This window comes from Giraffa tippelskirchi, chromosome 10, assembly GCF_054371585.1.
Source record: "Giraffa tippelskirchi isolate mGirTip1 chromosome 10, T2T-mGirTip1v1.2.pri, whole genome shotgun sequence".
Classification (NCBI taxonomy): Eukaryota; Metazoa; Chordata; class Mammalia; order Artiodactyla; family Giraffidae; genus Giraffa; species Giraffa tippelskirchi.
In genome coordinates, this window is record NC_137284.1 from 3,957,343 (window position 1) to 3,979,671 (window position 22,329).

Sequence of the window (22,329 nt, forward strand, 5' to 3'; positions counted from 1 at the left end):
TCACTCCCATTGACTCAGCGTTGCCATCCAACCACCTCATCCTCCGTTGCCCCCTTTTCCTCCTGCCATCAATCTTTCCCAGCATCAGAGTCTTTTCCAGTGAATCGGTTCTTCGCATTAGGAGGCCAAATTATTGGAGTTTCAGCTTCAGCAGCAGTCCTTTCAATGAATATTCAGAATTGATCTCATTTAGGATGGACTGCTTGGATCTCCTTGCAGTCCAAGGGACTCTCAAGAGTCTTCTCCAGCACCACAGTTCAAAAGCATCAATTTTTTGGCACTTAGTCTTCTTTATGGTCCAACTCTCACATTGGTACATGACTACTGGAAAAACCATAGCTTTGACTAGATGGACTTTGTGGGCAAAATCATGTCTCTGCGTTTTAACATACTGTCTAGGTTTGTCATAGCTTTCCTTCCAAGGAGCAAGCGTCTTTTAATTTCATGGCTGCAGTCACCATCTGCAGTGATTTTGGAGCCCAAGAAAATGAAAACTGTCACTGTTTCCACTTTTCCCCCTTCTATTTGCCATGAAGTGATGGGACCAGATGCCATGATCTTCACTTTTTGAGTGTTGAGTTTCAAGCCAGCTCTTTCACTCTCCTCTTCTCCCCCTCATCAAGAGGTTCTTTCGTTCCTCTTCACTTTCTACCTTTAGGGTGGTGTCATCTGCATATCTGAGGTTGTTGATATTTCTCCCAGCAATTACAGCCTGTGTAGACAGCCTTAACCTTCTCCTTGAGGCCATTGTGAGGGTCTGCTCACTAAGGTCAAGAAAAGGAAGTTGAACAAGAAAACAGTTGAGCAAGTCTGCAAAGTCTGCCGCCTGGGAGCCCTGCCTCAGGCTGGGCCCTGACACTCCGCCCTAAGGACTGGAACTGAATCTTTATGCAGCACTTTTTTATTATTATTATTACTATGAAGCCAAGTAAGTCCTTAACAGCTGGGGCTGGTGATTCTAAGAAGCCTGTCACTCTTACAAAGGAGAAGAAACCAAGAAGACATGACATGGCAATTTTTCTGTAGGTTAGAAAAGGTCACCAGAGGATGGTAGGTGGGGACTGGCTGGTTTCAGTTCTGAGTTTTCGTTCCGTCTGACACTTTCTCCCTCCAGGCATGGTTGGTGACTTGCGGTGGGGCCTCCCATAGGATAAAAATATGAGTGATTATTTCACACATTCTGAACGTGTACGGTGAGCTGGGCCCTAAGAGCTGGCGGTTTGAAGGACTGACTGCTTTCATCCTTTCCCTACAGCCCACCTTCTCTTGTAGAGGTTGATGACCCCTGAGATGAGTTAGTGTTATGACTAATACGTTGTTGTTGTTCGGTCGCTCAGTTGTGTCTGACTCTTTGCGACCCCATGGACTGCAGCACGCTAGGCTTCCCTGTCCTTCACCAACTCCAGGAGCTTACTCAAACTTATGTCCCTTGAGTCGGTGATGACATCCAACCATCTCATCCTCTGTTGTCCCCTTCCCCTCCTGCCCACTATACCCATTATACAGATGGAGAAACTGAGCAGGATCAGAAGTGAAAGGCTAACATCACGTGACCAAGAGAGACAGACCCTCCGTGGGACCCCGAAGCGGGGACCACAGGACTCTTGGTAGACCAGCCTCTTCAGGTGCATCAGGGCCTATTTCTAGTGGAGAGGAGGGGTCAGCAAGGAAAGGAAGGCCCCTTAAGTGTTGAGAAGAAACCACAACCAGATGGGCTGGGCGGAGGAGGCCGCCTCCGAGGGGGGCGTCCTGGCAGGTCTCCGGAGTGGCTGGTATCTGAGGGGATTCCTGATTGGGGAGCAGTCCAGAGCCTGGAAAGACAGAGGAAGATCCTGAGGACAGTGGTTGGAGGGGAGTCTCTGGGAGATGAGGGGCGAGGAGGGGGGCCTGGGGCGGGGCCAGGTGGAAAGACCACCCTATTACATCCTCCTCCTGTAACCTGTGTTAGTCACTCACTCGTGTCCGACTCTTTGCGGCCCCATGGACAGTGGCTCGCCAGGTTCCTCTGTCCATGGGATTCTCTAGGCAAGAATACTGGGGTGGGTTGCTGTTTCCTCCTCCTGGGGATCTTCCTGACCCGGGGATCAAACCCAGGTTGGAACTGAGCTGAACTCGCCAGCAAAGAGGGGAGCCAGGGAAGGAGCTCCCCATGGGGGTTGAGGAAAAGGGGGCACACCCTGCCAGGGGCTGGGGGGGGACCTTGCAGGGCTTGGGTCCCACCTCCCCAGAGCAGGTACCCACGTGGACCCAGAGACGAGCCCACCTTCCAAGCGCTTCTGTAAACAGGGCTTCCGGGGCCCAGGGGTGGCAGGACTTGCCCAGGTCACCTAGAGGGGGAGGCACAGGGCTGGGGCAGGTCTTGGTCTCCTGCGTCCTGTTGGGAGGGGGACCGAGGGTCCACGCAGCAGCACATATGGCCTTAGAGCCGTCACCTGGCCTCCCAGGAAGACCCGGCCCAGGTGGCCACTAGTCAGGCCACAGGCCCAGAGAAGAGCAAGGAGTCTCCCTTAGGAAACCGAGGACCGGGGTCCGTCCTGCCAGGGCTGCTCACTGAGCCCCGGAGCCCTCTCTGGCCTCAAGCCAGAGACCTCAAGCCCCCCAGGTCCCCTCTGTGGTGCGAATGAGCCCCAGCAGGCCGCGGAGGTCGGTCCCGAGCTCCTCCGGCAGGAATGGGGTGGAGGCAGGGAGGCTGAAATGGCCTCGGGAAGACGCATCTGGTCACAGGTGCTGGTGGCAGCAGGGGGTAGGGTGGCTCCAGGCCCCCTGCGGTGGTGGCTGGGCGGGACTGCTGGGAGGTGACAGCAGCCTCTTCAGGTACTACTGAGAACAGGGGTTTTCACACCTGGGTGAGCCAGCATCTTGCTGGACCCCGCCCCATCAGGCCATAATGGGCACAGTGGGGGTGGGGGGTGGGGACAGCAGGCGGGGGAAGGGAGCCTGTCCAAAGCCTGGCCTGGGGATGGGGGTTCTGTCTCTGGCTCCTCAATATTCCTACTGCAGAATTAAAGGGGGGGGGCGGCAATGTCCTCTCTGGCGCTGCCCCCTGTCCTTGCGTGGCAGTGGGTGTGTATGGGGGTGCAGGGCTAGTGGCCTCGGGGGTGCACCAGCGCACCCCGTCTTCTCTCAGCACCACCTGTCCAGGCCCCCTGCTCAGGGCATGCCTCCTCCTGGTGTCCACGGCTCCATCCCTGACCACCAGCGCTCAGGTGGCCAACCCCCAGCCCTTGTCTCCCTCCAGCCTGTAGCGCTGGATTCTTCCTCCCGGTGTGTACTGCCCTTACCTGCCCCTCATTCCCAGGTGGGTCCCCAGGGTCCCAGCAGAGCACAGGTTCTGGGAAGCCCCTGAAAGGCAAAGCGCCAGGAGTGACTTCTCCGAGCTGAGGGTGCTGGGTGAGGGCTGCGGCGGAGAGGGGCACCCACGGAGACCCGACAGGCAGGGACAAAGTGCAAGAGGCCAAACTTTGGCGGAAAGACAAGAGCGGAGGAGACGCCAGGGTCAGGACTCACAGGTTCGTGGGCTGGGCGAGGCCAGGGGCGGGTGCCGGGGACCCCCCAGGTGGCCCCGGCGGCGCTGGGCCCCGGCCGCTTTCCCTCCCCCAGCCCTGATTGGCAGGCGGCCTGCGACCAGCCGCCGCGAGCGCCACAGCGCCCCGGGCGCCCAGGAGAACGCGAACGGCCCCCTGCGGGAGTAGAAGGGGGTGGGGGGTGGTGGCTATCGGCTATATATAGCGGCTCGGCGGCCGCTGGCCCAGCGCGCAGGGAGGCGCGCACCGCTCCGCAGGGTCCCAGCCCCGGCCGTGCGTCCTGCCACCGCTGCCCGCCTCTCCATGCAGCCCAGGTAGCTCCCGGCGTCCGGGGGCCCCGTCGCTCGCCTCCCGCTTCCCCCACGGCCGGGCACTACCTGCCCCGGCCCAGGCAGTGCGCTCCCGCAAGCTCCCCCAGACAAGCTCGCCTGCAGGCTTCCCGGGCGCACTGACCCACCCGCGGACGCACGGGCCCGAGGGCGGGGATGGCGGGGCCCGGGGCGGCCGCGGCAGCGCTGCTCCCGGCGGTGCTGCTGGCCGTGCTGGCGCCCTGGGCCGGCCGAGGGGGCGCCGCCGCACCCACCGCCCCCAACGGCACGCTGGAGGCCGAGTTGGAGCGCCGCTGGGAGAGCCTGGTGGCGCGCTCGCTGGCACGCCTGCCGGTGGCCGCGCAGCCCAAGGAAGCTGCCGTCCAGAGCGGCGCCGGAGACTACTTGCTGGGCATCAAGCGGCTGCGGAGGCTGTACTGCAACGTGGGCATCGGCTTCCACCTCCAGGTGCTCCCCGACGGCCGCATCGGCGGGGTGCACGCGGACACGAGTGACAGTGAGTGCGGCGGGCCGGACGGGAAGGGTCGGGGCCTGGGTCAGCGGCCGCCCCTTCGCATATGAGGTCTCGCTGGCACCTGCTCTTGGGCTCTGGGAACCGGAGCGGACTCGGGGTCCGGTCCCCTCCGGTGTAGGGACGCCGGGGACGCCAGCACTCTTGGCTTTGCGCAGCCCGGCGGCCGAGCCCGCCTCCCGCCTTCAGAAGTCTGGGATCTGGGTGCCGGATTCCAGCGCCTTCGCCCGTGGGCACCGGGAGCGCGGCGCAGATACCGGCAACCTGCGGGGGCTGGGTACGCGCGCCCACGTCGGGGCCGGAGTCGGGGGCCGCAGGGGGCCACCCCGCTCCTGCAGTCCCGGACTGGGCGCGGCCGGCGCGGGGCCGGGACAGGGGCCGAGCCCGCCGGGCTCCGGGGGCCCTTGGGGGCCGGCCTGCGCCGGGGAGGGAGCAGGGTCATTTAGATTCATCTCCACCCCCAGAAGTGGGGGGTCCTGGAGAGGCGGAGGCGGAGGAGGGGGCCAGGTGGGACGCTGGGGCCGAGGGTCCGGTGCCCGGGAATGACCCGCGCCCCGCCCCCAGGCCTGCTGGAGCTGTCGCCGGTGGAGCGCGGGGTGGTGAGCATTTTCGGGGTGGCCAGCCGGTTCTTCGTGGCCATGAGCAGCCGGGGCAGGCTCTACGGCTCGGTGAGTACCGTGGGCCCCGCCAAGCCGGGCAGCATCGTGACGCTTCCAGGCCGCCCGACGCCAGGATCGTGGAGCTGCGGTGGGGGTCGCGGGATTGAAAGTAACTCCCCTCCTGAGGCAGTGCCGGTCACCCTTGTGGTTCAGTCGCTCAGTCCTGTTCGATTTCTTTTGCGATCCCATAGACCTTCGCCTGCCAGGCTCCCCTGTCCGTGGGATTTCCCAGGCCAGAATCCTGGAGGGAGTGGGGTGCCAGTTTCCTTCCGCAGGGGATCTTCCTGAACGCGGGGATCCAAACTGGGTCTCCTGCATTGGCAGGGGGATTCTTGACCACTGAGCCACCTGGGACGCCCACCAGCCCAAAGCAGAGGCCCAGCCCCAAGGCAGGGACAGTGCTCCCGCCATCTCTGAATGGTCACTTGCCAGGGCGTCAAGGGTGCCATCGGGAGCCGTTGCCTGGAGCCCTCGGGGCAGGTCCCAGTGGGCAAGACTGCAGTCTCTAGGTGGACACAGTGAGGATGCACTGTTCTGGCTTCCAGGTGCCGGGCAGGTGCCTGGAGTAGCAGCTGCTGGGGACTGGTGGGATCCTTCTCATCCTGTGAAAGTCTGGATACCCTGACTTCCCAGGAGGGACCTCCCAGCCAAGGAGGGGCTGGGAGAGAGGGGAGCCCCTGACCACTGCCCCCAGGGTCCCCTGGCCCACGAAGGCTCCCCTGACATGGCTTCTCCTTCCCTCCCAGCCTTTTTTCACGGACGAGTGCAAGTTCAAAGAGATCCTCCTCCCCAACAACTATAACGCCTACGAGTGCTACCGGTACCCCGGCATGTTCATCGCCCTGAGTAAGAACGGGAAGACCAAGAAGGGGAACCGGGTGTCCCCCACCATGAAGGTCACCCACTTCCTCCCCAGGCTGTGACCCTTAGCGCCCCCCGGGAGGGGAGTACCGAGGGTCCCCTTGGTGCACTTTCTTCGAATGGACAGTTGAATGCAAGAGTAGGTGTAAGATATTTAAATTAATTATTTAAATGTGTATATATTGCCACCAAATTATTTATGGTTCTGTGGATGTGTTTTGTATTTTTCTGGAAGAACAAAAGCAACCCCCTCCCCCGCCCCCCGCCAAAGCCTGACTTTTTCTGGTGAAACAGTAGAGACCCTTCCACTGGGTTTATTCAACTTGTTGAAAAGTTGTCACAAGTGGCTGCTGCTATTCCATGTATTAAAACCGGCGATGTCAGCCTCCGATATCAACCCCCACTTTGCACTGTCCCCTGTGGTTCGGCAGTGAGCATCCTTGTGCCTGGAAAGGTTTCCTGGGGTTTTGGAAGCCAGTGAAGGAAGCTCCCAGGCTTGGCTGCCTTCCTAGCATCCTGCAGTGCCCTGCTCCCTTTCTGCCCTGAAGATATTCACCGGGACATATCGGTTTACTTCGGGTACAGAAAGCACTGTCGAGGCCACCACTGCCACTCCGTTTTTAGATCTGCCATGTATGACCTTTGAACTTTGCTGCAGTCAATCTTCCTCAGTCTACCAGATGGGGGAGACCCGTGGGCAACTTGATAAACTCTTGTTTTCCTTTTTTGGACTGGCCACAGCCACTGTTGCTCTGTGGTCTTGGAGCAAAGGCAAAAACAAAGTGATTTTGTAAAATCTGATGGAGAGGAATTGATATTCCACTAGGAGGCTGGGAATGGACAAGATTGGATTTATAACCACCACCAAAACCTGAGAGGTGAGAGACAGTCTGTGGTAGCGGAGACTTCTGATAAGTAATAGCATATACATATATATATATCTTCTTTTTAAAAACGCACTTCCCTGTGTTTGGGAAGCTTTGGGCTGGAACTAGCTATTCATTTAGATGAAATGTTCTTGTAATTGTCCAAAAACACTTAAGGCAGTTTGCATGCAGGAAGGTGCTGCTTCTGTCTGTTGCATTCCTGATTAAGTGGATTTCACATCTACCTCAAAAGCCCTTCAACTGCTCATCTGGCAAAATCTGCAGAAAGCTCAGACTGAGTGTAGAGTTTTGCCATCCCAAGTGGCTTTTTTTTTTCCATATGTAGCCAAAAAGGATTGCAGATAGCGTTGGTGCGCCCCATTCGAACCTTGTCACGTTTGAGCTATCTTTACCCCACGATTTACTTTTAGTAAGGATAATCATCGTGAAAATATTTGCAGACAGCTGTTAGAGTACACTATATGGTCACCAAGTAACCTTATATTTTTCTTTATATATTTTACAAATGTAACCCCTGTCCTGGAAGCAAAGATGGAAGAGGCAAGGGTCGGTGAGGTTTAAAAAAAGTTCCGAGGTGATGGCAAACATTTAATTTTAATGAATGACTTTTTTGAGTTTATACAAAATGACCTTAGCTTGCTACCAGAAATGCTCCGAATGTTTCCTCAAGACTTTAATACTCTCCTAAGATGTTTCTGAACTGTCTCCCGAATTAACTTTATGGGAGTCTACAGACAGCAAGACTGGAAAATCTGATTGGCGTTTTTGTCTTTCACATTCCTTTTTAAAACTCTTTGTTCAAATGCAAATCATCTACTTAAAATACTGTTCTTAAACTGAAGCCTAGAAGAAAGAAGCCACTTAAGACGGGACCTTACATCTCACACTGCTGTTCAGACCGGGCAGTCAAAATTTTTTTAAAAATTTAAACCACGCCCTAGACTCCAGGAGTATTGAGCGATGCTCAGAGATCTGGGTGCTGATTGCGGGGGGCGGGGGGGAGGGGGGAAGCTTTGCGGGGGGGAGCAGGGGCTGGAATTTATGGCTGTTCTGTATTTACTATATTCACATAGTAACAAACCAGATTGTTTCAGATGCCTTGCATATTGCACGACGCCTTGTCTCAGAGCCCGATCAGATTGTCAGGAACTCAGATGTCTTAAGGGGAGAACTCGGCCATCCTTGACTATGTGTATCAGATGTGAAGCGTTTAGAGGTGTCGTTGAATCTTTGAAATATTGTAAGGCATTTCTGTTGCTGTGATGGGGATTTGCGGTTTCTGTACCTACTGCTGTTTTCAGAATCTGTCTGTAGTTTTATACAGGTGCTGACCCATACTGTGATGTATGTGCTGTGCACATCGAAATACAGAATAAATGGAAAACGTTCACCACGTATAAAAAGAGTCCCACTGGCCTTGATAAACGTAACTGGGGAAGGTGTTGCAAACGATTAAAACCTGCCTTGAAACACCAATATGTGACTCCCCCTCCCTGTCTCCCAGTGAATATTTGAGGCCCTGAGCCCTGCCTCGCTGGGCCTGGGGCTGGGGGTTGGGGAGACGAATTTTAGCCAGCTGTGTCCACACAAATGTGGCCTTGAAGACAGGAGCCTGGGGTGGGGTGGGGGGGTGTGAGTGTCAGAGTTTCGTGATGACTCTGATTCTTGCAACTGATTCTCCTGATGGGGCCAATTCGCACTCTGCCCACCCGGGGACTAACCAGAGCCGTGCCCCTCACCTTGGCCTGGTCCTGGCTAACCGCTCTGTGTACTTTCCTGCGGGTGGAGAGTGTAGCTACCAGAGCTGGTCCTAAGACTGTCCCAAGCAGATTTTTTAGCCTCTCACCAAGGGGTCTTGACATCAACATAATGAACCCCAGCTAGCCTTAAAAGGAACTGGGGGGACTTTCCTGGTGGTCCAGTAATTAAGACTCCAAGCTCCCAGTGCTGGGGGCCAGGGTTCAATCCCTGGTTGGGGAACTAGATCCCACAGGCAGCAACTAAGAGTTCCCCTGCGCGTGTGTGCCGCGTCACTAGGTCGTGTCTGACTCTGTGACCCCATGCCCTGTAGCCCGCCGGGCTCCTCTGTCCATGGGATTTCCCAGGCAAGAATACTGGAGTGGGTTGCTGTTTCCTTTTCCAGGGGATCCTCCTGACCCAGGGATTGAATCTGCATCTCCTGCTTGGCAGGCGGGGTCTTTACCACTGAGCCACCTGGGAAACCCCAAGAGTTTGCATGCTGCAACTAAAGACCCTGCATACTGCAGCTAAGACCTGCACAATCAAAAAAATCAATTCATATTAATAAAAGGAACTAGAATAAAACCATACAGACTAGAACCATCCAGAGTGTGTCAATCGCTGTAAAGGAACAGATTGTTTCGTGAGCTCTGTGTCAACTATACATATATCCAACCGGTCTCTACTAGGATGTGGTATAGGAGGTCTCAGTAGTGTTGACAGCAATTAAAAAAAAAACTGAGTACTGACCTAATGGGCCAAGAATCTGGGTTCCCCTCCCTCCATAAAATATATCCAATTGGTTGGCAAAAAGACCCACAAAAAGCCATCAGGGCTGTTCTTGTTCAGTTGCTAAGTGATGTTCCACTCTTTACAACCTGTGGACTGCAGGCGTCCCTGTTCTTCACTATCTCCTGCAGTTTGCTCAGATTCACTTCCATTGAGTCGGTGATGCCATCCAATCATCTTGTCCTCTGTTGCCTCCTTCTCCTGCCTTCAATCTTTCCCAGCATCAGGGTCTTTTCACCTCTTCTCATCAGGTGGTCAAAGTATTGAAGCTTCAGCTTCAACATCAGTCCTTCCAATGAATATTCAGGGTTGATTTCCTTTAGGATTGACTGGTTTGACCTGTTTGCTGTCCAAGGGATTCTCAAAAGTCTTCCCCAGCACCACAGTTTGAAAGCATCAATTCTTCAGCACTCAGCCTTCTTTATGGTCCAACTCTTACATCTGCACATAACTACTGAAAAAAACAGCTGTGGGGTTCCTTAATGGTACCTATGTTTCTAAGACATCACATTATTATTTTTGATGCCCGTGATCTAGGGAGGACAAAAATACATGGACAGTGTTATGGGTTAAATTGTGTGCCCTGCAAGAAGACACATTGGAGTCTTAACCTCCATACACAGAATGCACTTTGTTTGGAAACAGGGTGTTTGCAGAGGGAATTGAGTTAAAATGAGGTCCTTAGTATGAGCTGTAATCTTCTATACGACTGGCATGCTTATAAAAGGAAGGTAGTGGAAAGAGACAGCCATGGATGGAGGGCTGAGGTCATGTGTCTCCAAGCAAGGAAATGCCAAGACACCGAGACCCCCGGTGGGCGTGCAGAGGCCTGGCCCAGGCTCCATCAGCCTCAGAAGGGGCTCAGCCGCCTGCACCTCGACCTCAGGCTTCCAGCCTCCAGGACTGAAGGACAACACATTCTCGTTAAGTGATGCTGCCCGGTCTGCAGTCCTTGGTTGCTGCAGCCCTAGGGGAAGTAAGAGGGGTAATTCTTTCTCCTCTTTGGGGTGGGGGTGGAGAAGGAGCAAACCCCTGACCTCTGCCCAGCCTTGGCCTTTTCTCCAGCTGTCCCCTGCGATCCCCAGGTCCAGGTCTGTCCCGGCCAAACACGGAAAGCTTCATCCAGCTTCTGGGTGAGAACCTGCCCACGGTTGGCAGAATCTTGCAGTTGAACTGAGCTCCCCTTTGGCCTTCCAGCTTCTAACCTAGGCTGATATTGGCTACATTGGCTCTCTCCAAAGGGGGGGCTGAAAAGCAGTTCATTCACTTCTGCCAACTTATCTGTTGTGTGCCTACTGTGTGCGAGACGCAGTCCTAAGAGCTCGGGATACCCGAGTGAGGAAAACAAAGATCCCTGCCTGGGTGGGGCCCTCATCCTGGAGCCGGGGAGGAGGTAAAGCAGAGAGGCTGGGTCTGGGGCCCCATCTCAACAGTCAGGGTGGGGACAGCAGAGAAAGGACATGGCTGGCCGGGCTGAGAATAGATGGCCACGAAGCGGGCAGGGGTGGGGAGACTTCTAGGGCACCTCCTTCTCGGTTCTTTTCATCCTTGGTGACCAAACAGCCCAGGCGGAGGGTGGGCGAGCCTCAGTGCCTCCATCTGTGTGACCTTGGCCCAGCCAGGTGACTTCCCTGTGCCTCAGGGGCCCGGAGTCAGGACTGAGGACACAGTGCCTGTGAAGTGCTGGGTACAGCAAACAGTCACGCTTCCCTATTCATTGTTATTCTCCTAAGAGACTTAATTACAGTCTTAAGGTCTCAATCCTTTTTATCTTCAAGCTGATGGGATGAGTTTTCCTGGCTAGGTGTTAGGAGTCGCTGTCAGGCAGAACAAAGGCCCGCATCTGGGCGTGGCGGGGTCTTCTTGGAGGAGGGCTGGCTCCCCCGGTTCCTGGAGGGAACTCGGGAAACCCACCTCCCACCCAGGAGCCTGCGCTGATGCACTGTTCTCTGTTCTAGAACGCAACGGGGCAAGGGGTCCTGGGGTCTCCAGGTCAAGGGGTCCTGGGGTCTCCGGGTCAAGGGGTCCTGGGGTCTCCGGGTCAAGGGGTCCTGGGGTCTCCGGGTCGTTCTTCAATGAGAATGAATTGTAATTGTTCTTGATTTAGCATTTGAATCCTAAATGTTTCTTTAAAAAAATAATAAGTGGAGGAATTCCCTGGTAGCCAGTAGCAGACCCTCACAGGCATAGACAGGTGAGGTGGCTCCTTTTCCAGGAAAGTCAAGGAGCAGGGGGACTCAGGAGCCATCAGCAGCTTTGGGGACAAAGGCATCATCCTGGGAAGGGGTCTGGGTGGGGACCATGAGCATTTACCACACTGGCAGTTCTTTGTAACTCTTCCACAGTTATCAACTGATTAATGAATCATGTAATTATTTGCTTGCCCTCCCCCAAGTCAAGTCCACACTCTGCCCCGTAGACAGGAGACCAGGAGCCAGTTTCCTGCTGGACAGGAGACCAGGATTCATATATCGTATGACATCCCTTGTATTCAGAATCTAAAAAGAAATGATACAAACGAATTTATTTTCAAAACAGACTCACAGACTTAGGTAACGAACTGATGGTGGCCAGGGAGGAAGGATGGGGGAAAGGGATGGTTAGGGAGTCTGGGATGGACATGTACACACTCCTCTTCTTTCTTTTTAATTGTGCAAAACAGAACATAAATCTGGATTTCATACATATGTGTTCATATAGAATACTTGTTTTTCTCTTTCTGACCTCATGTAGGGCAAGAATAGAGAACAGACTTGTGGATACAGCAGGGGAAGGAGAGGTTAGGGTGAATTAAGACAGGAGCATTGGTGTATATACACTACTGCGTGTGGGACAGACAACAGCTGGTGGGAACCTGCTGTGTATCACAGGGAGCTCAGCTGGGTGCTCTGTGATGACCGAGTGGGTGGGATGGGGCTGGTGGGAGGGAGGTTCAAGAGGAAGGGGAGATACGTATGAAGGGGAGATACGTATGACGGGGAGATACGTATGAGGGGGAGATACGTATGAGGGGGAGATACGTATGACGGGGAGATACGTATGAGATACGTATGAAGGGGAGATACGTATGACGGGGAGATACGTATGAGGGGGAGGTACGTATGAGGGGGAGGTACGTATGAGGGGGAGGTACGTATGAGGGGGAGGTACGAGATACGTATGAGGGGGAGGTACGTATGAGGGGGAGGTACGTATGAGGGGGAGATACGTATGAGGGGGAGATACGTATGAGGGGGAGGTACGTATGAGGGGGAGATACGTATGAGGGGGAGGTACGTATGAGGGGGAGGTACGTATGAGGGGGAGGTACGAGATACGTATGACGGGGAGATACGTATGAGGGGGAGGTACGTATGAGGGGGAGGTACGAGATACGTATGACGGGGAGATACGTATGAGGGGGAGGTACGTATGAGGGGGAGATACGTATGAGGGGGAGATACGTATGACGGGGAGATACGTATGAGGGGGAGGTACGAGATACGTATGACGGGGAGATACGTATGAGGGGGAGGTACGAGATACGTATGACGGGGAGATACGTATGAGGGGGAGGTACGTATGAGGGGGAGGTACGTATGAGGGGGAGGTACGTATGAGGGGGAGGTACGTATGAGGGGGAGATACGTATGAGATACGTATGAAGGGGAGATACGTATGACGGGGAGATACGTATGAGGGGGAGGTACGTATGAGGGGGAGGTACGTATGAGGGGGAGGTACGTATGAGGGGGAGGTACGTATGACGGGGAGATACGTATGACGGGGAGATACGTATGACGGGGAGATACGTATGAGGGGGAGATACGTATGACGGGGAGATACGTATGAGGGGGAGATACGTATGACGGGGAGATACGTATGAGGGGGAGGTACGTATGAGGGGGAGATACGTATGAGGGGGAGGTACGTATGACGGGGAGATACGTATGACGGGGAGATACGTATGAGGGGGAGGTACGTATGAGGGGGAGGTACGTATGACGGGGAGATACGTATGACGGGGAGATACGTATGACGGGGAGATACGTATGAGGGGGAGATACGTATGAGGGGGAGATACGTATGACGGGGAGATACGTAAGAGGGGGAGATACGTATGACGGGGAGATACGTATGAGGGGGAGGTACGTATGAGGGGGAGGTACGTATGAGGGGGAGATACGTATGACGGGGAGATACGTAAGAGGGGGAGATACGTATGACGGGGAGATACGTATGAGGGGGAGGTATGTATGAGGGGGAGGTACGTATGAGGGGGAGATACGTATGAGATATGTATGAAGGGGAGATACGTAAGAAGGGGAGGTACGTATGAAGGGGAGATACGTATGAGGGGGAGGTACGTATGAGGGGGAGATACGTGTGAGGGGGAGGTACGTGTGAGGGGGAGATACGTGTGAGGGGGAGATACGTGTGAGGGGGAGATACGTGTGAGGGGGAGGTACATATGAGGGGGAGATACGTATGAAGGGGAGGTACGTATGAAGGGGAGGTACATATGAGGGGGAGATACGTATGAAGGGGAGGTACGTATGAAGGGGAGATACGTATGAGGGGGAGGTACGTATGAGGGGGAGATACGTGTGAGGGGGAGATACGTGTGAGGGGGAGATACGTGTGAGGGGGAGATACGTGTGAGGGGGAGATACGTGTGAGGGGGAGGTACGTACGAGGGGGAGATACGTACGAGGGGGAGATATGTATGAAGGGGATGCATGTATGAAGGGGAGATATGTATGAGGGGGAGATATGTATGAAGGGGACGCATGTATGAAGGGGATGTATGTATGAAGGGGAGATACGTATGGAGGGGATGCATGTATGAAGGGGAGATATGTATGAAGGGGAGATATGTATGAGGGGGATGCATGTATGAAGGGGATGTATGTATGAAGGGGATGTATGTATGAAGGGGAGATACGTATGAAGGGGAGATACGTATGAAGGGGATGCATGTATGAAGGGGAGATATGTATGAGGGGGAGATATGTATGAGGGGGATGCATGTATGAAGGGGATGTATGTATGAAGGGGAGGTACGTATGCGGGGGAGATATGTATGGGGGGAGATACGTATGAGGGGGAGATACGTATGAGGGGGAGATACGTATGAGGGGGATGTACGTATGAAGGGGATGTACGTATGAAGGGGATGTACGTATGACGGGGAGATACGTATGAGGGGGAGATACGTATGAGGGGGAGATACGTATGAGGGGGAGATATGTATGAAGGGGATGCATGTATGAAGGGGAGATATGTATGAGGGGGAGATATGTATGAAGGGGATGCATGTATGAAGGGGATGTATGTATGAAGGGGATGTATGTATGAAGGGGAGATATGTATGAAGGGGAGATACGTATGAAGGGGATGCATGTATGAAGTGGAGATATGTATGAAGGGGAGATACGTATGAAGGGGATGCATGTATGAAGGGGAGATATGTATGAAGGGGAGATATGTATGAAGGGGAGATATGTATGAGGGGGAGATATGTATGAGGGGGAGATATGTATGAAGGGGATGCATGTATGAATGGGATGTATGTATGAAGGGGAGATACGTATGAAGGGGAGATACGTATGAAGGGGAGATATGTGTGAAGGGAAGATACGTATGAAGGGGATGCATGTATGAAGTGGAGATATGTATGAAGGGGAGATATGTATGAAGGGGATGCATGTATGAAGGGGAGATATGTATGAAGGGGAGATATGTATGAGGGGGAGATATGTATGAAGGGGATGCATGTATGAATGGGATGTATGTATGAAGGGGAGATACGTATGAAGGGGAGATATGTACGAAGGGAAGATAAGTTTGAAGGGGATGCATGTATGAAGGGGAGATATGTATGAAGGGGAGATACGTATGAAGGGGATGCATGTATGAAGGGGAGATATGTATGTAGGGGAGCTATGTATGAAGGGGAGATATGTATGAAGGGGAGATATGTATGAGGGGGAGATATGTATGAAAGGGATGCATGTATGAAGGGGATGTACGTATGAAGGGGAGATATGTATGAGGGGGAGATATGTATGAAGGGGATGCATGTATGAAGGGGATGTACGTATGAAGGGGAGATATGTATGAGGGGGAGATATGTATGAAGGGGATGCATGTATGAAGGGGATGCATGTATGAATGGGAGCTATGTATGAAGGGGAGATATGTATGAAGGGGAGATACGTATGAGGGGAGATACGTATAAAGGGGAGATATGTATGAAGGGGATGCATGTATGAGGGGGAGATATGTATGAGGGGGAGATATGTATGAAGGGGAGATATGTATGAAGGGGATGTATGTATGAAGGGGAGATACGTATGAAGGGGATGTAAGTATGAAGGGGAGATATGTATGAAGGGGAGATATGTATGAAGGGGAGATATGTATGAAGGGGAGATATGTATGAAGGGGATGTATTTATGAGGGGGAGATATGTATGAAGGGGAGGTACGTATGAAGGGGAGGTACGTATGAAGGGGATGTATGTATGAAGGGGAGATATGTATGAAGGGGAGATATGTATGAAGGGGATGTATTTATGAGGGGGAGATATGTATGAAGGGGAGGTACGTATGAAGGGGAGGTACGTATGAAGGGGATGTATGTATGAAGGGGAGATACGTATGAAGGGGAGATATGTATGAAGGGGATATATGTATGAAGGGGAGATATGTAAACCTGTATTTACTTTATTGTGCAGCAGAAATTAACACAACACTGTAAAGTGGTTATCCTCCAATTAAGAATAAATTAAAAAAAAGAAAAAGACTCCAGGCTGCATTAGCAAAAAAAATCCACAACTCCCCCCAAAGCAGAAACCTGTCATCTCAGCCATTTTAAGTGTACCAGCTTGAACAGCATTCAGTTCAGTTCAGTCGCTCAGTCGAGTCCAACTCATGTGACTCCATGGCCTGCAGCACACCAGGCCTCCCTGTCCATCACCAACTCCCGGAGTCCACCCAAACTCATGTCCATTGAGTCGGTGATGCCATCCAACCATCTCATCCTCTGCCGTCCCCTTCTTCTCCTGCCTTCAATCTTTCCCAGCATCAGGGTCTTTTCCAATGAGTCAGCTCTTCACATCAGGTGGCCAAAGTATTGGAGTTTCAGCATCAGCATCAGTCCTTCCAGTGAATATTCAGGACTGATTTCCTTTAGGATGGACTGGTTGGATCTCATTGCAGACCAAGGGACTCTCAAGACTCTTCTCCAACACCGCAGTTCAAAAGCATCAATTCTTCGGTGCTCAGCTTTCTTTATAGTCCAACTCTCACATCCATACCTGACCACTGGAAAAACCATAGCTTTGACTAAACGGACTTTTGCTGGCAAAGTAATGTCTCTGCTTTTTAATATGCTGTCTAGGTTGGTCATAGCTTTTATTCCAAGGAGCAAGTGTCTTTTAATTTCATGGCTGCAGTCACCACCTGCAGTGATTTGGGAGCCCCTCAAAATAAAGTCTGCCTCTGTTTCCATTGTTTTGCCATAAAGTGATGGGACCAGATGTCATGATCTTAGTTTTCTGAATATTGAGTTTTAAGCCAACTTAAATGCCATTCAGGCATTGAATGGCATTAAATACCTTTATAATATTGTGCAGCCATAGCACCCATCCATCCCCTATAACTCTCATCCTGCCCAGCTGAGACTGTCCCCTGTGTGTGTGTTAGCTGTTCAGTCATGTCGGACTCTTTGCGACTCAGTAGGGTGTAGCCCGCCAGGCTTTTCTGACCATGTGATTTTCCAGACAAGAATACTAGGGTGGGTTGCCATTCCCTTCCCCAAGGGATCTTCCTGACCCAGGGATTGAACCGAGTCTACCGCATTGCAGGCAAACTCTTTACCGTCTGAGCTACCAGGGAAGCCCGACTCTGTCCCAGTTAAACACTAACCCCCATCCCCCTCCCCTAGCCCACCTCTCTCTTATCTGTCTCTATGGACTTAACTCCTCTTGTTTGGTCCTAGGTCGTGTCTGACTCTTTACGACGCCGTGGATTGTAGTCCATCAGACTCCTCTGTCCGTGGGATTTCCCAGACAAGAGCACTGTGGTGGGTTGCCATTACCTCCTATAAGCAGAATCACAAAGTCTTCGTCCCTTAGTGTCTGGCTTATTTCGGGAGCATCGTGTCCTCAGGGTTCATCCATGTTGCAGCCTGCGTCAGAGTCCCCTTGCTTTAGAAGGCTGAATAATATTCTCCTTTTGCTTGTCCACTCAAGCACCCATGGCCACTTGGATTGCTTCCACTTTTTGGGCTGTTGTGAATAATGCTGCTATGATATCTTTTCAAGACCCTGCTTTTACTTCCTTTCACTTGAGAACATGCCCAGAAGTAGAATTGCTAGATCCTGTGGTAGTTTTAAGTTTTTGAAGAACCTTCATACTGTTTTCCGTAGTGGCTGCCCCATTTTACACTCTTACCAGCAACATACAAGAGTTCCACTTTCTCCACATCCTTGACAACATTTGATTTCTGTGTTTTTTTTCCTTTGATAGTAGCTATCTAATGGGTGCTAGGTAGCATCTCATTGTCGTTTTGATTTGCATTACCCTGCTGGTTAATGATGTTGAGCATCTTTTCATGTCCTCACTGGCCATTTGCATGTCTTTTTTGGGGAAATGTCTATCAAGTCCCTTGCTCATTTTTTTCATCATGCTGTTTGCTATTTAGTTTATGAGTTCTGTATATATTCTGGCTGTTAATATCTGTTCAGATTCAAGATTTGCAAGTATCTTGTCTTATTCTGTGGATTGCCTTTCTATTCTGTTGACAGGGTCTTTTGCTGCACAAAATTGTAAAATTTTCTTGAAGTCCAATTTGTCTATTTTTTTTTTATTGAATGAAAGATTCTTTACATTCTCTAGTGCTTTCCAATTTTCAAGAGTTTCACATCAATGATTTTATATAATCCCATAATAACCCTTCTTTTTTTTCTCTCTGTTTTCTTTTGTTGTCTATGCCTTTGGTGTTATAACCAAGAAGTCATTGCCAAATCCAATGTCTTGAAGATTTTGCTCTATGTTTTCTACCAAGAGTTTTATAGTTTTAGGTGTTACATTTAACTCTTTGATCCATTTTGCATTCCTTTTTGTATATGGTGTTAGATAAGGGGGACTTTATTTTTGGGGGGGAAGGGACTTATTTATTTATTTAATAAAGCAGATAGCTCACTTACTTCCAAGTCTTTCTTTCCTCCCAATCTCTTGTATCTGTAATTTTTAAAAAATATTTATTTATTTGGCTGCATTGGATTGTAGTTGCAGCACGCAGGAGCTCCCATTTTGGTACAAGGATTCTAGCTGCGGCACACAGGCTCCAGAGCAGGCGTAGGCTCAGTAGTTGAGGCAAACGGGCTTAGATGCTCCACAGCACTTGGGATCTTCCTTTTCTGACCAGGGATTGAATCCACGCCCCCACATCGCATGGTGGCTTCTTAACCACTGGGCCACCAGCGAAGTCCCACGCTCTTGCATTTAAAAGTAAACTGGGCTGATGGGGACAGAACGGAGGGTGTCCGCTGGGATGAGGTGGGGACAGGGCATGGCTGCCTCTCTCTGGTCTTGACCACCACGTGGGTCACACCTTGATGCTCCTGGGCAGGGGGGCCTCCTTTCCAGGAGGTCACATCCAAAGTAATGAGACATATCTCCCCTCCTGAGCCAACTTGTACTCCAGCCTGCCCAGCCTTGCCCAGGAGGCCTGTGGCATGCACGTCTAGAGACAGAGGGTCTTTGGCTGTGGTACCCTTAGACCCCGGGCCCTACAAGTGAGAGGGTCTCACGCTTTAGACTGCCTTCCATATTTCTGGTGCTGAGGGCTGGCTGGGCCCAGTGGTGCCATCCTTATGGGGTGCACCGAACCCAGACTGAGCCCCGTGTCAATCTCAATCCCCATTGCTTCCCTTAGGGGGTGTGCTGGGACCTCTGCTTCCCCTACACACACACGCATGCACCCCACATGGGGTTGACCAGATGAACCCAAAGAGCCTCAAGACTTGCTCCCATGGGATTATCTTGGGGCCCAGTGATCAGGTCACCACTCAGGGGTGATCTCTCTGGACCCTGAGCCCCAGGGCCCACACCTTTGCCTCTGGCCTGGCCCCAGGCAGTTGCCATCTCTAGAGCGTTCCCATGCTGGTCCTGAAACCTCCCCTCTGGGTTGTCAGTCTTGGACTCTCCAGACCCAGGGCTTCTAGGAGAGCCTGGGTTTGGGAGGCGGGAAGGACTCCTGGTGCTGCCCCACACTTGCTGTGAGTTTTGAGCAGAGAGATTGAACTCCCTGAATCCCGTTCCTTCAACACCAGGGTGGAAATTATGATCATAAGTCCTCCCTTCTCATGCCTTGGAGGAGGCTTAAGAGAGCTGAGGCAGCGCTGCCAGAACCTTAGACACTCAGGCACTCCAGGGCCGCTGCTGCACACCTCTGGGGAATGCCACCTGCATGATTTTAACCATACGATCTAAACTTACGTTTACCTGATATTTGTTTCCATCAATTCTTTTGTTACTTAAATAATTGTATTTTACAACTTTACAACTCCAAGACTTCCCTGGTGGCACAGTGGATAAGAATCCGCCTGCCAGTGCAGGGGACACAGGTTCGATCCCTGGTCCGGGAGGATTCCACATGCCGCAGAGTGACCAAGCCCATGCACCACAGCTATTGAAGCCCCCATGCCCTAGAGCCAGCAAGTGGCAGCAGCGGAAGCCTGGGAGCCTAGAGCCTGTGCTCCGCAGCAAGAGAAGCCCCCACAGTGAGAAGCCTGCGCACCACAACTCAAGAGGAGCCCCTCTCTCCACAGCTAGAGAAAGCCTGTGTGCAGCAACAAGACCCAGCACAGCCAAAAATAAGTAAATAAAAATATAGCAGTGGGTACATGTCAAAAATAAACAAATAAATAAAACCTTAAATAAAACCTCATAACTCCAGCTGAAATGGAGAAACATTGTTGCTTGCCATACCCAGAAGGTAACCCAGGAAAACAAACATAAAATGATGCTGAGAAATTCTTCTAAGAGTCTGCGGAAAGCTCTGAGCCAGGGCATGCCCTCTTTTTTTTTTTTTTCCAAAGGGAGATTTGCAAGTGTTAGAGGTGTGTTAAGGGCTTACTATCACCAAACAGAAACTTTCTCCTCTCAGTGAAAATGGCTGAAAGGGAGTATCTTTCTCTCTGTGGGATTCCATGGGATTTAATGCCTCCCTGTCTCACCTAAACCCCCCTCCCTTGATGGAGGCAAGTGTGACACTCTGCGCTTGGATAAAACCCTGTTAATACACAAATGGGGCCAAAACAGCAAAGATGCTGGGCAGACCTGGAGCCAAAGCCCAGAGCCCCCTCTCCACAAGGACCTGTCAGCCCTATCCCTCTCTCTGCAGGAACCCAGACTCTTGGATAAAATGGCATATGACGGGGGTCCCTGACCTCTGAGATCTACTGAGGCAGAGCTGATGTAATAATAGTAGAAATAAAGTGCACAATAAATGTCATGCGCTCAAATCATCCTGAAACCGTCCTCCTACCCTGTTCGTGGGAAAGCTGTCTTCCCCAAAATTGTCCCCTGGAGCCAGAAAGACTGGGGACCGCTGCTCTGCGAGCTTTGGTGCAGCTTGAAGACGGCCATTCTCCTGTGACTGGTTGAGCTTCTGAGCGCTCCCACCTGCGGAAGTGCCTCTGTGCCTTCCTGGCTGGGTCATGAAAAGCGACTCAGCTTCCATCCCCCGGTCCCCTCGTGCTTGCAGCCCTGCGCCCTGCCACCTGCGGCTGCCACACTCGGGGGAAGCCCGAGCTGCATGAGGAGGCCGGGTGTCCTTGCTGCCTGGCAACAGGCCTGGCTGTGTCTGGAGTCTAAATCACACCAGCCCAGGCACCAGGCTCGTAAAGAGGCCCCTGGATGATGCTAACTCTTAGGGGCTTTTCCTCGAAGCTGAGGCTCCAGGTACCATGTCATGGGGACGAGCCATCCTGTTGTGACCTGTGCTGGTTCCTTATGACAGACTCAGTGAGCTCAGTAAAATGGTTGCTGTCTTATACCACGAAGTTTGGGGGGAGTTGATTATACACCAGGAGATAAGAGGAGCAGGCCTAGACAGAGAGGAAGGGAAGACGGACTGATGCCTACACTCAGCACTCTTTGCAGCCCACTCGCTGCAAAGGATCAAAGGACGCCCAGGGCAGGCAGGCAGGCTGGCTGGACATTTTGCTTCCTTGGTGCTGGGAAGGGAGCGGGGACCCGGGGTAGAGAACACTGCTTGCTTGCCCTTGAAGGCTTCTGGAAGAATCCAGGATTTCCCTGTGCCCTGGGGGAGCTCCAGGGTCAAGGGCCAATGTTTCTTGATGGGTCTCCTGGATGGCATGCAGTCTCTACTGAGCCCTGGGCCCCAGGATGGGGCCACTTTACAGGGTGAATTGTTTCTGACCCCAGGAGCTGGCAGAGGGCTGCCACTTGTACCAGGGGCCCAGGAGCTGACTTTCCACAGAGTCAGCAGAGAGAGGATGGTTGGCCCCCTTCTCTTCTGCCCTACTGCCTCTCCTGCCCTCGGGAAGGTGCCTCTGGGCCCTCCATGGCCCCCATCACCCTCCACTGTTCAGCCTGAGCAGGCAAGAGCTGCGGGAAGATGGATTCATGAGCGCAGGCTCAGAAAAGTGACAATGTGCCCCAGGGGCCTTGGCTGCCTGGGTAGGAAGGTCTAGCCAATGTGTGATGGAGATGCAACTGGAAACTGACCCAAAATAAAAAGGACATCTCTTGAAGGGATGCAATGAAAGCACACAGAACAATTGCTTTTTAAGATGCGTTTTTTAAGTGTTCAATAGATGGATTTTGGAAATAAAGAGATTAAAAAAAAAAGGAGTGATAACTTAATCCGAGATCTGAAGGCTCACCTGGAAGAGACAGCTCACAGCCCTCCCCCTGCTCTGCCCTGCCTTCCACCGTCCAGCGTCCACGGCCCCAGTTCTGTCCTGCTCCTGGGCCCCTGCACACTGCTCCTCCCGGCCCTTTGCTGACGACA

At 52.5% G+C, this 22,329-nt stretch overlaps 1 protein-coding gene across 1 annotated transcript; it reads left to right on the top strand.

Moving 5' to 3' along the window:
- Positions 1-4,009: 4,009 nt before the first annotated feature.
- Positions 4,010-5,946, top strand: FGF4 (fibroblast growth factor 4). The gene is made up of 3 exons (XM_081531729.1): positions 4,010-4,349; positions 4,929-5,032; positions 5,770-5,946. Exons 1-3 carry the CDS (start codon positions 4,010-4,012, stop codon positions 5,944-5,946), a joined length of 621 nt encoding a protein of 206 aa, XP_081387855.1.
- Positions 5,947-22,329: the final 16,383 nt, after the last annotated feature.